The sequence below is a fragment of the Pelobates fuscus genome, chromosome 5, assembly GCF_036172605.1.
Source record: "Pelobates fuscus isolate aPelFus1 chromosome 5, aPelFus1.pri, whole genome shotgun sequence".
Taxonomy (NCBI): Eukaryota; Metazoa; Chordata; class Amphibia; order Anura; family Pelobatidae; genus Pelobates; species Pelobates fuscus.
Genome location: NC_086321.1, coordinates 150,136,308 through 150,153,075, shown reverse-complemented (window position 1 = coordinate 150,153,075; position 16,768 = coordinate 150,136,308). Strand labels below are relative to the sequence as shown.

Sequence of the window (16,768 nt, the reverse complement as noted above, 5' to 3'; positions counted from 1 at the left end):
CTTTTCTTGTGCAGACGTAATAGCTTAAAGTAGACATCCCTCGTGGTATTTTGATTGGGTAATTCCTGGCTAGTCTGTTCCCATAAAATCTGGGCCGCCTCCTCCGGCGTAAATTGTAAGGTTTCAGCATTCATATTCTGGTTTCCAGCTAGCATTAAAAATTCATCCATCTCAGACAATAGACCAAAAAGGATGGTACTGTGTGCAGACTGTATGAGAGCTAAACGTGCTCCAATTTTTGTTTAAAGTGCAATATGAATAGCACACAATGCTGGTGCACAAAGGGCAGAGAGGTAGAGCCCCACACTCCCTTGGAAATAATAGAAAATAGAGATATCCCCTGCACTCACGCTTAAAGACAGTCCAATGCCGGGCGCACCACCAGAGCTCCAAATAATGTAGAAAAATAGAAGGGAAGGCTGCTCTCCGGACTTTAAAACATCAAACTTTTATTTAGAAATGGTTAAAAACGACCAACGTTTCGGTCCCCGCTCGGGACCTTCCTCAGGGTCAAAAAATAGAACAGCAGAACAATACAATACAGTACAGTGCAACAGTGACCAATATATACCCAAATAATCAATTAGTTACTCACTCAGGTGTGTTTCCGTGCGTTCCCGCCATCACCCTGTGCTCTTCCGGGTATGCGCGCGCATACATGCGCGTCACGCCCCTTCAATTACGTGTCTACGTATTGGTTTACCCGTCACCCTGGAAACCATATCAACAAAACGGCCCGTTTGTGAAAACCGGACTGTGATCCACAGGATGAAGGATTCCGCAAATATACTTACAAAGAAAGTGCATCTAAGTGCTTCTAATTAAAACGATCAGCGGACGACACCCTGCCAAAAATCTTTAAGGAGAGGCCACTCATTTGTTACAAAAAGAACAGAAGCCTCAAGGATATACTGGTTCGTACAGATCCAGTGGAGAGCTACTCAGGTGCAGTTAAACATAACATACGAGGGAGTGTGCGGTGCCTTGGGTGTGTGACATGTGGGCATATGATTCCAGCTAAGAGATTCAACCACCCACATATGAACAGGACTTATGACATTAAGCATACCATTACTTGTAAAACCCAGTTTGTTGTATACAAACTGGTATGCCCATGCGGCCTCCACTATGTGGGCAAGACGGAGACACAGTTATGCGAAAGGATCAGAGGACATCAGTATCAGGTCGAGTATCAGGTTAGCCTATAGGGATGGACAATCAGATAAACCGGTTGCACGGCACTTTTTGGAAAAAAAGCACCCACTGGCATCACTGAAGTTTGTGGGTATAGACCACATTCCTCCCCCCCGTAGAGGTGGAGATAGAGGAAATATGCTCCTTCAAAAAAAGAGACTTTTTGGATCCATCAATTGAATACAGTGGCTCCTATGGGGTTAAATGAAAACAATACTTATCATTCGTTTATATGAAGGTTTACAGCTGGCTAGGAATTTTTAATTGCAAAATTTTTAATTAGTGATAGAAAGCAATGGGTATTATTATTAGTTGTAGTTTTATGTTGGAGTCATTGTAATGCACTGTTATATACAGTTGTTTAACACTTTAAGCTACTCTATGCATGGGTATTGCACTTTGTTTACATTACTTGCACAGTTTTGTGTATAGTCATTAGCACTTTATATTTGTCACTAGCACTTTACTAGGAAAACAGTAGCGTTTCCACTACTCTATTCATTATACACTTTGTGTATATATAATTACCCACATACCCCTCATGGGGTTAATGCACATTATTTTTGTTATCAATATAAATTATATGGATATTTATTTGCACAACCTCTTTCACTGGCAATAGATCGTTTTAATTAGAAGCACTTAGATGCACTTTCTTTGTAAGTATATTTGCGGAATCCTTCATCCTGTGGATCACAGTCCGGTTTTCACAAACGGGCCGTTTTGTTGATATGGTTTCCAGGGTGACGGGTAAACCAATACGTAGACACGTAATTGAAGGGGCGTGACGCGCATGTATGCACGCGCATACCCGGAAGAGCACAGGGTGATGGCGGGAACGCACGGAAACACACCTGAGTGAGTAACTAATTGATTATTTGGGTATATATTGGTCACTGTTGCACTGTACTGTATTGTTCTGCTGTTCTATTTTTTGACCCTGAGGAAGGTCCCGAGCGGGGACCGAAACGTTGGTCGTTTTTAACCATTTCTAAATAAAAGTTTGATGTTTTAAAGTCCGGAGAGCAGCCTTCCCTTCTATTTTTCTACATTATTTGGAGCTCTGGTGGTGCGCCCGGCATTGGACTGTCTTTAAGCGTGAGTGCAGGGGGATATCTCTATTTTATATATATATATATATATATTATAGAGATGGAGAGGGAAAGGAACAAACATATAGCCAATGATATCTAGTATGTATCGGAATGCATTGACAGTGAGGGAGTACTTGTGCTTGATATAAGCTGGATGCCCAAGTACTGCAAGAAAGACTGGCATGAAAGTGTTTTCTGAACTTTTGGTAATTGAGTTGGGGGATGTAAAAAAGACATTCACTTTTCGTGAAGTTAATTATACAGCCTGAAAAAATCTAAACAAAACTGAAAAGTGGTGGAGAGTCTTAGAGATATGAGAGATGGGGAGATGAGGCTAAAGAGTATGTAGTCCGTGAACAGTCTTATTTAATGTACATAGTCGGTAATCTTTACACAACAGATGCTGTATTCTGAACATATACAATATGCAGGGGTTACAATATACCTGTAGGCAGGTTTAATGCTATGTGATGGTGCATAAACATTTTTTCATGTCTTTAGTTAAAGGAAATGCGGTTACAATTTGTTACTAAAAACTGCTGTTGATTTATCCATGCACAATCATCCTTAAAGGACAATTGTGACAAGAACACATTTATTTTTATTTTTATTTTTTTTGTTCTAAGAATGCTTACAGCATGTAAGGAAAAGATATGGCATTTAAAAAAAAAATAAGTACATGTAAAAATACCAGAAAATCTGGCACCTACTTTCACTGAACACTAGATCCCTTTAAAGCAGGATTGTCTCTAAATGCAAAACAGCCCACAGAAGATCCTGTGATACCATGGGATACACCATAAATCTTCTCACAACTGTGCATTAGGTCATATCCAGCTATTGTGCTTCGAGCAATCAAATGTTCACTTTTACAGAGCAAAAAGATAGTGGCTGATAGGAAGAAAACACTATGAGTTAAAATAGGGGAGGCAAAACGCTTAAAATATTTATTCAGATAAAATGTTTACTGATATAATCTCTGAGGTGTCTCGTAGAAGACCGCATACATCTCTTTCATCAATGACAGAGAATATTCAGTCACATGGATGTGTAATAAAGAAGACAAACCAAATCCAAATTATTTAGTAATAGTCTGCATTTTCTATACCCAGGGTTATAACAAGGATATTAGGCTTCCGTAACATGCTTACATCTGTGATTTATTTTTAAGAATCTAGCTTTCTGTTTTTTTCACCAATTCTAATCAAAACACAACTTTTGCTTATACACTTGATTGTACTCCGTTATTTAGAATTGCTCTAGTTTCATAAAAATAAATTCTTTCCCCATTCAATGCCTCTCATTGACTGTTTATCTTTTTAAGAAATACATGTTATATATTTATTTATTTAGAGGTATAGGCAATTACTATTTGTTAAACTATTTGTTTAACAGATAACATGAAAAAAATCTATTTTTTTTGAGCTTCTTTCATCCAGAGAGCCAGTGATGCCTACTATCCATGCATAGCCAGATTGTAGGTTTCGATATAGAAAAGCAGATCCTACAGGTGTTTTCCCTCTTTCCCCCCGGGAGAAAAATAGGTTTGGTCTGCCGCAATTGTAAATCTATGCAGATATAATAAGCAGTGTGAGGAACTTCAGAAAATAATGTCATGATGCCGTGGCTGCTGGCTTCACTGTTGACTTTACTTGGAGAATGGTATGTGTGAGCATTGGCCTATTTCCTAATACCGTACTAGACCAAGATATGAGAGGGCCGAAGTGAAGTCGGGATGTGATGGCAATGCAATGCGCATCAATGGGGATAAGCACTGCTGGAATGGAAACATTCACCAGGTGTGCATGCCAGCCAACCAAGGGTTGCACAGAGATCTGCAGTAGAACTCCGGCATGGCAAGTATGGTCTTGCATTAGCCTTACTCAGAGCAAACACATTTAATGAAGTCTTAAATGTGCTTTACTATAATATTTTTCTGGTATATGCAAAAGTAGTACATCAGGGGTCCTCAATCATAACTGACCTTCCAGATTCAGGATCGTTGAGAAGCATACATTGAAGGATTTTGGACATGGACATATGTTTTTTTTCTTCTTCTAAGTATTCGCTTATCAGTTATAACACTACAGTGAACTGCAGAAGCACTCCCCGCCTGCCCCCCCATATAATTACTTTTTTTTTTTAAAATCCAATCTCTGTGCATGCCTTATATTAATTTTTGTCTAAACTACTTATGACTATTGTCAGATGAACTTGCTAATTACATGATTTTGCTATTTCATGATGAAAAGCCATGATTTTATATAAGACACGGAGGCGAGTATTGCTTAACTCTTTCTTTACTGTCAACCGATCGCAGCAAAGAATACAAATAGAAAAAAATAGAACATATACAGTGAGACACCAGCCAATCCCCATCCAGGTCCCAGTATAACAGCAAGCACCTCTAAACCTTCCTCTTTCTTTGGAGATGGGACACATCATGAGGAGAGATATAAAACAGGAACCAACGGAAAATCCCAACATCTGGAAAACACGGTAACAAAATCCAGTGAATGCCAGTCCATGGAACTTCTCAACCGGAAACAATCTTCAAGACGGTAACAGAATCCAACCATCTTAAGCGAAACACACTGGGAAGAAGTGAGGACCATCGAGCAACACCGAATCAAGCTGTGAAGACACAAAGAACAGGAGCCCAACGGTTAAATCCGTACTAAAACCAAACTGCAAATGCCAATAAACATGAACTCCCCATATATCAGGCCGTATTACAAACAGTGCAAAACCCACAGTGCATAAACATGAAAAATCGAACCAGTGCACACTTGAACATAAACACAAAATAAATACAATGCATACAACATAACACCTACCGTCTCCTGCAATCCCTATATGAGAGAAAATCAGCAGGGAGGGATAAACAAGTTAAACAAACTCAGAAGGGTGGGACAATACTCGCCTCTGTGACTTTCATAAAATCATGACTTTTCATCATGAAATAGCAAAATCATGTAATTTTTTTGTCAAGACACGGAGGCTTATATTGCAAGCTTAAAGTTAACCAATGACCGCCCAAAAAATGTGAGGGACCGTCCGAAAATAAAATTTGCAAAATGTGGATTCCCGCGACCAGTCTGCTGTTCTCATCAAGTCTTTCAGACGTGCACCTGAAGCCACAACATCACCACTTCACCCAGCGGGTCAAGGTACTGCTGGACACTGGCGAAAACGGATGTCGTAGTGAGAGAAAAGGTTACGGTGACGATATAGAGCGATGCGCACTAGTCTGAAGTTCATACTCGCACAAACAAGCAACCGGGCGTGAAGCTGCTAAAGCCGTATACGATACTGACCGAATAGCCATCTTAGTACGCCTGGAGATGTTAAAGGTCACCCCGTCAGGAGTGAAAGACCGTGCATTGTAGTCCAGTGCGTGAACTTCCGAAACCCTCTTGCAAGAAATGAGGCAGAAAAGAGAGACCAACCTGGCCGATAATTGCCGTAAGGATAGGTCTGTGTTAGGAGGCCAGGAACCGAAGAGAGTTAACATGCAGGAGACATACCAAGTGGAGGAGTAACGAGGTCTAGGTAGGCGTGACAGTCAGGATCCCCGAAGCAACTGGCATACCATGGAATGTTTGCCCACGGGGCAACCGTCAAAACCTTTTATGAGCTGAAGAAATGGCCGACCTGTACAAATTAATCATGCGATACGCACAGCCAGCCTCGAATAATGAGGTAAGGAATTGAAGGATTGCAGTCACAGGTGCTGAAACGGGATCCATGCGCCAGCCCAAGCTCTTCAAGCTGTCCAATATGACCGTCAAGTTCTGGGAGCCCATGCATCCACCAGGAGGCTCTAGTTGCTTCCGAACCCCCCCCCCGGACATCCCAGGGACCTCGGAAATCCGCCACGCTAGAAGCAGGAGGGATCCATCCAGCAGTAGTGGATGCCGCAGACCTGTCTGATCTAGAAGAGGGTCCAGTCAAGACAGCAACAGCCTGGGAAAATACACAGCAAACTGCAGCAGCAGAGTCCCCTAAAACAGAGCAGGCAGGATCAAATTGGCCTGCTGGCGGCGAACCTGGAGAAGGATCCAAGGGATCATGGCTAGTGGAGGGAGCCGCTCCAGTCCTGCAGGAAAATGTCCACTGCTTCCGCAGCCGGCACCAGCTGTTGAACCGTGGCAATTGGGTGTGGAGTCGTGACGCAAAAAGGTCAATGGCAAAAGGTCCCCAGAGAGACGAGATAGCAGAGAACACCCCAATGTCCAATCTCCAGTCGCTGCTGTCAGAAAGTTATCGTGAACTCCAGTTCGCGTGAGTGTTGTGGAGACCTGGAAAGTATTCTGCCTATACCACCAAGTCCCTGACCAAGCAATATGCCCAAAAGTCCTCCCCTAGGCAAGCCAGAGCTGCCGATTGGGTGCCGCCCATGTGATTGACTTATCGAACCGCCAAGGCGTTGTCCATGCGCGGGCGGATGCATGCGCTGGCAGTCCCATATGTGAAGCTCCGAATTGCAAAGAAACCAGCCAGGAGCTCCAGAGCGTTGATTTGGAGACTGGCCTCATCCTCCGACCAACGTCCACCTGTGGTCACGCCGTTGCAGTGGGCACCCCAGCTGTGGAGATTTGCGTATGAATCCATGGTGAACTCTGGTTGGGAACCGAAGATGGCCTTGTCATTCCAAGCAGATAGGTTGTGGATCTATCAATTCAATTCGTCCCATGTCTCATTGTCCAGAGAAACCATGTCAGCATAGGAAGCGTCGTCGCGAAGATGACCTATCTTCAGCCTTTGGAGGGAACAATAATGGAGAGGGGAATGGAGAAACATCGCTTGTATTGAGGATGCCAGCAGGACAGTGATCTGTGCCAGATGGTGTAGCGTGATCTGCGGGCGTGACGGCGTCTGACGCAACTCTTTGCAGATGGTCCGAATCTTGGACTTCGGAAGGCTCAGCAACTCTGCTCCTTAGTCCACAGTGAAACCGAGGAACTCTATGCATCTGGAAGGAGTCAGGCAGGACTTCTCCCAGTTGAGGAGGAAACCTAGGCAAGAGAGGAGGTCTATCGTCCATTGCAGGTGCCTTAGGAGGATGACAAACACACGGACACCCGTGAACAAGTGATAGAACACAAGAGAAAAACTTAACTGATGGGTACACGGCTTCCCAAGGTTATCTCCCAGCCGATAACCATATAACAAGACTGTGCAATTGATAGGAAAATTTTGGGATTCTGCTCGTGTGCCTATAATAGAGGACAAAACAGTGCAAATATTGCTAAAACACTGTAATAAAGCTTCTAGTGATCAGAATGCACTCACATATTCTGGAAAAATAAAGCGTATTATGGGTGCCTCCCCTTGGTGGAAATGGGGGGTATGTTCCTTTAAAAATCCCTCCTCAAGTGATAGGCCAATAGGGTATCCAGGTCAGCAAGAAGATCCAAAAACCGCAACCAAAAGGAATACTTTAAAGGCAATTTATTCACTTGGAAAAGGTATAAATAAAATATCATTAAAAAAAATGATTAGAAGAGATGCTGGTCCTACGCGTTTCGTCCTTATACAAAAAGGACTTCCTCAGGGACCTCTTTCAGTAAATGGCATTCAGCAGGTACATAAAAACAATCCGCATCCTAAAACGCTAACATTACAAAAATCTTATATAGGGCTAATCCCTTCAAGTCATTGGTGGAATAGTGGGTGTCTTCTAATCCTGCGGTTCCAATTCGTCCGAGTTTTCCCCTCAGGTGTAGCCGCTTTGCCGCAATGAAAAAAGCCGGGTCCATTCAAACCACCGGCCACTTCCGCATTCGTCATACGCCACGCTTGTGTCACGTGTTAGGTAGTTCGTCACATGATCGACGTGCGTTCCACATTCGGAAAGGAAAAAACATGGCTGTGCGTTCCACAGCATAACGGCAATCTAGAGAAGCAACTTTCTTATACCTGATGTTAGTGTACACGCCACTAAAAATAGAAGACTGTTAGATTTCATTCTGTGATCACATAGAATATCTCAATAAAAAATATTATATGTCCTCTAAAAAAAATCAGTTTAAAGCATTATTTACATGAATGAAAACTTCCTATCCAAGTCTATCATTCATGATATGCATTTTAATTGTGCAAAAGGCCACCTCCTGCCATACCAGTAATGGTCTAAAGACTGAGGGTGTCAGCTGCAAAAACAAATTTGAGACTAGCGGGGAATATAGTGGAAGCACCACATGCTTAACTACCTTAAGCTATTGTAGCATCAGAGCAGGTTTAGCTTATTTAGCTTATGATTACGTTTGGTTTCACAAGATTTTGTATGACATATGGTTAAAGATATACAGGCTGTAGTCATCTGAGTGTGTGATATCTAGTGTGTCGACGGGGAAGGTTGTTTAACTCTGGCTTGGTCTGCCTCGGGCGCCATTCTGGAATGTGTGGAGGTCTGTGGGGTTGGTTGCCTTCGCTACCCTGGACGGGTCTACATAGTGAGTAATTGTTGGGTTCATCGCGGCTTGTGTGCGTTGTAGTTATCTGCAGTTGTGTGTGTCTGCTGTGGGTACTGTCTTGTGTTACATGTATGTGTTGTTTTGCCTACTGATTGTGCTGGTTTGCTGCTATGTATGTCCTACTGTGTGTGTCTGCGGGTACCGTCATTTGCAGCGTGTGCAGGGCTGGGACAGTGTTTTAATGTCCATCTTGAGTCCAGGAACAACGTCCATCATGAGCCGGGTCCTAGTCTCGGAAGTAGGCGCATAGGGCCGCAGGGGACCTGGCAGCAAAGTCCATTTGCGCTTTTCTTAGGGCGTTGGGCACTTCTGGGGGTCTGTTTCTGCAGCTTGTGATGTGAGTGCTTCCTTTAAAAGCCGCTGTCCTCCCCATGTATGGGTCACTGTGCATCTCGATGCGGGTGTTGCCGGGTCTGCTGTTTCCTAGAATGAAGCTTCTGGGCGGCTGCAGTCTGGGAGGGCTCCTGTGGCAAGGTGACGTGGTTGCGCTTGTTCCCCTCATTTCCTGCCCTTTGCTTTGCGGTTTGCGAGTACTTGCCGGTGTTTGTTGCCGTTTGTGGTAAGTTGCTGACCCGTCGTGAGGGCTTGTGTCGTCTACCAACCGGCTCTTCCCCTTGGCGGGCCCTGCAGTACCTGGTGGGTCTTTTTTCTCATGTCCGCGTGGTTGCGGGCTGTCCGCCATTTTGGAGTGCCTGTGGGCTATGCTTTGTGGCCCAGCGTGCATTTGAGCACGGCAAACAACATTGGTGGTCGCCCGTGGGGACTGGGATAACCCCCACCGGTCCAAAGGGGGGAGAGGGGGGATCGCAGGATGCCGTTCGGAGACCTGGGGGGAGCGGCCGTCTTTCCCCAGCTCAAGCTCGTGTAGGCCCCAGGTCTTGGACGGGTTACTCCGGTGCCATACCGTGGCATGATTGGTATCACCGTGTGTGTGTGTCCATCTTGTGGGCAGTTTGGTTGCAGTTTTGGGTCGGTTGCTGCTCGTGGCACTGAGTTGGCTCCGATTCTCTGGCCCAGATCCTGGAGCTCAGACAAAACATGTCTGATCTGTTCAGCAGTCAGGCTCCGCCCCCCTGTTAAAGGTTTTATAAACCTTCTAACTGTTTTGTTCTCAGTTTTTTATAGTTACCTGCTGGTACACGGTGTATTGCTCGAATTTCATTCCCTTTAAAGGATACAGTGTTCCCATAATGTAGCATGATCTCCAACCTCCAAGGTGCTATCAAAATAGTAAACAAGATAAAACAATAATATAAAAACCAAATGAAAGCGAAGTATATACAGGTCAAAAACCTGCAAACTAGAAGTTAGAGTATACTTAAAGCCATAGTGTCCTCATAATACCCAACCTCATTCCATCTATTATCAGGGATTTTACAATGTATCCTTCGCTTAGGTATGAGATTGGTATGCTAAAAAAAAAATTACGGAAACCACAATTTACAAGAGTGGGAAGGGGTATAACTGTAATGAAAGGTATACATTTAGGAGGCAAGGGGGGCGTAATGGAAGACACAGGGTCTTGCTGTGGTGATATTTTGGCATTTTACATGTGGTCATACATAGGCCCTAGAGTCTAGACTATAAAATTGCTCATAGGTGTTGTGAACTAAAACTGTAAGTTTAACCATTCCCATACCTAAGCTACCCCCATCTCTGAGCAATAGCTCTTGATAAAAGATAATGCGATTTTAAACAACAAATTTTCCGAGCTTGTGCAAGGTCTTCTAACGGTTAGTTAACTACCAAATCCATGGGTCAACTGGGATTGTTGTTGAAGTATCTGGGAGGTTAAGCTTGCAACTTGGTCCCATAAAGAGTTTCTGTGGGCAAGGCCACCATAGATATGTAAAGGTACCCCTATTACCACAGTTCTTCCAGTAGGTATCCGTGGTGAGTTTCTGCATCTGAAACAATTGGCCTTGGGTAAGATACCATTTAAAAAATGTTTTGTATGCTTGTTCTTTATGGAACACCCAATATTTGTCTTATTTATTTTTAGCAATGACCTGTTCATCTTCATGTTTTTACTTTGGAGTGCTTGTCATGTATTTATTTTTTGTGATCAATGTATAGTCCAATATAAGTAGATAGTCTTTTCTGTGTCTTTTTAATGTAAATTTAATTTTTATTCAGTAAAACTGCGAAATGTACAGACATGTGACATTTGCCTATCGTCTAAAACAAAATGCTGAATGATAAATGAATACTAGCAAATAAGGCACATTGTGGAAAAGATAATGCCCAGCAGGTAGACTCGAAGTTAACATATAGTTCCACAAGAAATTATAGGGACACTGGGATGGGGAGAGTAGAAAGGATAGAAAAATTATGAGATGCCAACTTGAACCTGTTGTTCAGAATAATATTATAGGTAATTTAAATTGAAACGTCCCGTTAGAGAAAATAGGGTATTGGGTCATGTGAACATAAAAATTAAAAGGAATCTGTCAAATATTGTGACTTGTATTTTAGCGATTTTAATGGACACTTAATATATAGTTAGTTTTTTTTTTTTTTTTTAATGGTTGGTTGCAGAAAATGGAATACTCCCTCATTCATTGTGGCTGGTATCTTGGAGGTGCCATCATCAAATACTTAGATTACAATGAAATATTTCCCCTTACATTTGCTCTTAATTTATCCAACAATTTATAGATAAAATTTGTATACTTACCCTATGGACCTTGTTTGATTTTGATGATGATGGTCCCTTTTAATGAAATAGTTAATGTATTCTAGTACTCTTTAACTTTTACCAGAGTCAATTCAAGTTCCTTTTTGTTAACTTTAAAAACCTGTTTTATCATATCAAAAATGTTTAGCAAAAGTTTTTTTTTTTTTTTTTTACAAGGCATTTTGTTCTTATTTTTGCAGGTACAGAAACTACTGTGTATGTGCCCTGTGGATTTCCATGGAGTGTTCCAGCTGGATGAGAGGCGCAGAGATGCACTCATTGCTTTGGGTATCTTTCTGGTGGAATCAGATCTTCAGGTAATAATGTTTCCCGCCATAGACCTTTTCATTGTATATAACTATAGAAGTGGTAGGTTTCTAGTGTTTTTAGTTGAATTTAGAAGGCAGCTCAACAACTCACACCAGAGACTCTTTTCCGGTCTAAAGTATGATGTAATCAATTAGAAGATGGAGTAGCGCCTTGGGTGTTAAGTATTCAAAAAGACAAATTTCGTTTTTTTTACAAAATACAACCGGCATGTAGTGTACTATTTCAAATGTGAGTAGGAGATACACTTACTGTCTTTAGAGCTATCAATTAGCTATACTTTTGTGCACCTGGGCAGTATAATCCGTGCCTAAGAATGTACGGTATATCTGTGTTTCGAGTGATGGGTGGTCCCAATATAGTGTAATCTATTTGGTGTAGGAGGTAGGATAAATATGTGTAGAAATTAGTGTTATTATGTAAATTGTTTTAATTTGCAGGATGCACTGTGGGACAGTGGAAGCAAACTTCTGCTGGGAAGCCTTGGGTCCTGTCATTCATGTGTCCTACCTAGAAATTGTTACAAATCATGTACACCTGTTCATGACAATGGTGTTCCTTGATGGTAGTGACCTATATCAGCAGGATAATGCACCCTGCAACACTGCATAAATTGTTCAGGAATTATTTGAGGAACATGACAAAGAGTTCAAGGTGTTGCCTTGGACTCCAAATTGCCCAGATCTCAAACCAATTGATTATCTGTGGGATGTGTTGGAACATGAAATCCGATCTATGGAGGCACCACCTCACAACTTGCAGGACTTAAAAAAAAAATCAGCTGCTAATGTCTTGGTGCCAGATACCACAGGACACGTTCAGATTTCTTGTAATTTCCATGCCTCGACACTTTAGCGCTGTTTTGCCTTACACGATATTAAGCAGATGGTTTTAATGCTGTGGCTGATCAGTGTACTTGTTTTATAGCTGTTTTCAATTGTAACTTCATAAAGTGAGAATTTGCAGAAATTCAATGTCAAAATGTATGTCAAAATAACCAAAAAAGTCCTCTAGTTAATTTTGTTGTCAGTGTGGCTATTTTTGCCTTAAAATTTAAATTCTATGTCAATTCCTGTTAATTCTCACTTTAGTGAACAATTGTTTTGTATAAATTTACAAAATCTCAAAAACATAGTATTTTCTTATTCTTACAGTTACATACTCTTTAAATGTCGTTTGTTACTTGCACATGTAAAGTGAAATGTAGGTTAGAGGCCTTGGCTTGTAGTTGAGTGGATAAAAGTCTTCTACCGTTATAAATAATGTACCATACAATTTATTATGTAGTTTGATTATTAAAATGACAATCTATTCAGTTCAGGCTTTCCCAGTTTGCTATGTTTGTTTTTGGAACCATTCCCTGGACATCTTTTGAAAATCACTCATGCAGAAGTAGATCTCTTCTTGTGTGGTTTTTGATCGGTTCTTTGTTCTTATTTATATGAGTAATTTAAGAATACATACATTTTATATAATAGGAAATGCATATTTTCCACAAATAAAGTGAAGAGGTAACTTCACATTTACAATTGAAAGGGATTAAAAAATGAGGGAAGAACAAGATTAATTTTGTTTCTTTTCAATATAAAACTGCCTGTTCTTCACGTGAACCTGTTCTGATTTTTAGCATAAAGACAACGTGGTCCCTTACCTTCTGAGGCTATTAAGAGGTTTACCGAAGGTGGTATGGATAGAAGAAAGTAATGCACGGAAGGGCAAAGGTAAGTCACTCTTTTTGTCCATCCCAAGACACTTGCGGCATGCATGTGGTGGTATTTAAAAAAGGGTTTCAAGGATCAGCGCTGGGTGGTCTAAAGGAAAAGAAACAGAAAGAAAGCTGCAACCTATGGGTATGAGGTTCCCTCTAATATCCTCAAGGAAGAATGTGGCAAAAACAGAATAATAGGTTGCGCTATACTAAAATAATCCAATAAAAAGAGAAATAAATATGTAGTTTACTCTCATATATATACACATAGAATAAAATAAATATAAATGTGTGCGTAATAGTCCCAATATATAGTGGATTCCAATAGGCTGATGGAGACTTGATACTGTAGTAGATGGAAGGCTGAGTCTTCTATGGTGTAGGTAGTCTTGACTCAATGATGATCATGTAAATAAAAAGACAAATAGACTCCAATAGTGCAGGCTGTATAGATGTAGATAAAATAGAGTGGATGTAGGGGGAGGTATTTCACTCACCTATGCAGGAGCATATACTAGCTCGAGTGTAATCAGCGTTCAGTGGCGTTTTACCCCCCCACTGGCGGGACATAGATGTAAGTAGTTCCTCGAAGTAAAAGAGAGATAAAATATAGTGCTCACTGTATAAAAAAATATATAAAATAAAGTTAGATGTAGGGGGAGGTATATTACTCACCTATGCAAGAGCATATACTTGCTCAAGTGTAATCAGCATTCAGTGGCGTTTTACCCCCCACTGGCGGGACATAGATGTAGGTAGTTCCTCGATGTAAAAGAGAGAGAAAATATAGTGCTCACTGTATATAGAATAAAAATAAAACTTAAAAGTAAAGGACGTACTCACATTTAAATGAGCAAGATATACTGCTCACTTTGATGGCGTGGGTGGTTTGATCCCCACCTAGGATTCTTTGAACAATTGTCGGCTCCAAAATGACGTATAACCAGGTTGACGTATAACGTATAATTTAAAAAAATTTTTTTTTTTGAAATTAAAGGTAAAAAATAGAATAAAAGGTATATGGCAAATGTATGGTGAAAAGGGCAATATTCCTTTATTAGTACAAATAAAATATATATATAGAATATGCCAAATGGACAGTATCAAGTCTCCATCAGCCTATTGGAATCCACTATATATTGGGACTATTACGCACACATTTATATTTATTTTATTCTATGTGTATATATATGTGGTGGTATTTGTCTGCCATCTAATGAATTTCGTCTTTATGATGCCCATAAGAAGCATGCAGAAAACAAACTTCTTTAAGTTACTGATTATTTTATTAATGCATGAAATGTAGCTGTATGGAATCTTTAGGTATTCTTAAGGCTTAACGTTTTATCTTCAATAACTTTACTCAATGGTTTAAGTGCTGCTTGTAAACTTGTTGCGCTGCATTCTAGTCAATCACTAACTTTTCTGTTGAAAGATGTAATGCACATTACCTACTATCATGCACGGTCTTGAGTGCGTCTGCTGATGCATAACCACATATTGGTACCATCCAGTCTAGCTCTAGTGTATCTCTGTAAAATAGTAATTTTTATACAAAATAGAGAGTTCATCAGCTGATTCCCCTTGAAATAGTCTTGTTCATAAACATACCGTTTTACTGGTGTGTTTTATTTATTTTTTTCTACAGGTACACTTTCTGTGGCAGAGATATTTAGTTTCTGTCTAGTGACCTTACTATCAGATGTTGCACACAGGGATCTGTGCTATAGGAGTCAGGTAAGTGAATCCTCTTACAGCCTGTGAACTTGTGCATTGTCCTTTACCTTAAAACTAAGAGCACACTATTGTACCCATCATTTAAATATGTGTGAACTCTTGCCTTATATGTTTTGTGCCTACGGTGTCCATAACTGACATCCCATATCAATAGGGTGTGTAGGCAGGAGATACTGGCTGTTGGCAGTCCATACCCGAAAGATGAATAGACCATCAGTCAACTTTATGAGACTTATTCTGTAGCCTTCCAAACACTAGAGAGAAGAACAGTTTTTTGCATTATGGAACACTTGCAGTTAACCGACTCTTGACTGACCGAGGCTAGTGTTTGTTAAGTTTGTAGTGATTGTTTTCAAGTTTAGCAAGGAGCAGATCACTATCCTCAATCAGGATGTTGAAGCTGGTCTGGCTCCGCACTAACACCTGCCTCACAAATGGCTTGAGCAAGGATTTTTGCCATCCTAGGCTAACAAATATTTGCACCCCCCAATCACAATGCCCCACCCAAATGATCTGCCATATGAGCCAACGCCAGTGCTGCACACAGTGTCTTTTCCCTGAAAAGACAGTGTGTTTACATTAAAAAGCTTGCAGGGCAGGGTATAGACACCAGAACCACTACATCAAGCTGTAGATGGTTCTGGCGACTAAAAAGGCCTTTTAATGTGAGGTAAATTAAGAATTCGTGCCACTAATAAAAGGATGTTGATGGGCTCAGGCTGCAGTCTGGCTCTACTGGTCTGGTGTTAAAACAGGCTCTCTGGAGGCAGTGCTCACAAAAACAATGAACAGGAAGGAGCTCCATTTTGTTTGGTCCCCCTCCCCTCCGGTCCCCTAGTATTCTCCCCTCCCCTCCCTTAGTGCTCTCCCGTCCCCTCCTGTCCCGTAGTGCTCTCCCCTCCTGTCCCTTAATGCTCTCCCCTCCCCTCATGTCCCTTAGTGCTCTCCCCTCCCCTCATGTCCCTTAGTGCTCTCCCGTCCTGTCCCTTAGTGCTCTCCCGTCCTGTCCCTTAGTGCTCTCCCGTCCTGTCCCTTAGTGCTCTCCCCTCCTGTCCCTTAGTGCTCTCCCCTCCTGTCCCTTAGTGCTCTCCCCTCCTGTCCCTTAGTGCTCTCCCCTCCTGTCCCTTAGTGCTCTCCCCTCCTGTCCCTTAGTGCTCTCCCCTCCTGTCCCTTAGTGCTCTCCCCTCCTGTCCCTTAGTGCTCTCCCCTCCTGTCCCTTAGTGCTCTCCCCTCCTGTCCCTTAGTGCTCTCCCCTCCTGTCCCTTAGTGCTCTCCCCTCCTGTCCCTTAGTGCTCTCCCCTCCTGTCCCTTAGTGCTCTCCCCTCCTGTCCCTTAGTGCTCTCCCCTCCTGTCCCTTAGTGCTCTCCCCTCCTGTCCCTTAGTGCTCTCCCCTCCTGTCCCTTAGTGCTCTCCCCTCCTGTCCCTTAGTGCTCTCCCCTCCTGTCCCTTAGTGCTCTCCCCTCCTGTCCCTTAGTGCTCTCCCCTCCTGTCCCTTAGTGCTCTCCCCTCCTGTCCCTTAGTGCTCTCCCCTCCTGTCCCTTAGTGCTCTCCC

General features: G+C 42.0%; 1 protein-coding gene across 5 annotated transcripts in view; it reads left to right on the top strand.

Annotated features, from left to right (window-relative positions):
• Positions 1 to 16,768, top strand: part of PI4KA (phosphatidylinositol 4-kinase alpha) — a 120,669-nt gene that overhangs the window by 12,355 nt on the left and 91,546 nt on the right. For all 5 annotated transcript variants that reach the window (XM_063454477.1, XM_063454476.1, XM_063454475.1 and 2 more), the window contains exons 2-4: positions 11,645 to 11,761; positions 13,399 to 13,492; positions 15,128 to 15,216. In XM_063454477.1, coding sequence (XP_063310547.1) covers positions 11,645 to 11,761; positions 13,399 to 13,492; positions 15,128 to 15,216 — 300 coding nt within the window. The remainder of the gene's footprint in view (positions 1 to 11,644; positions 11,762 to 13,398; positions 13,493 to 15,127; positions 15,217 to 16,768) is intronic.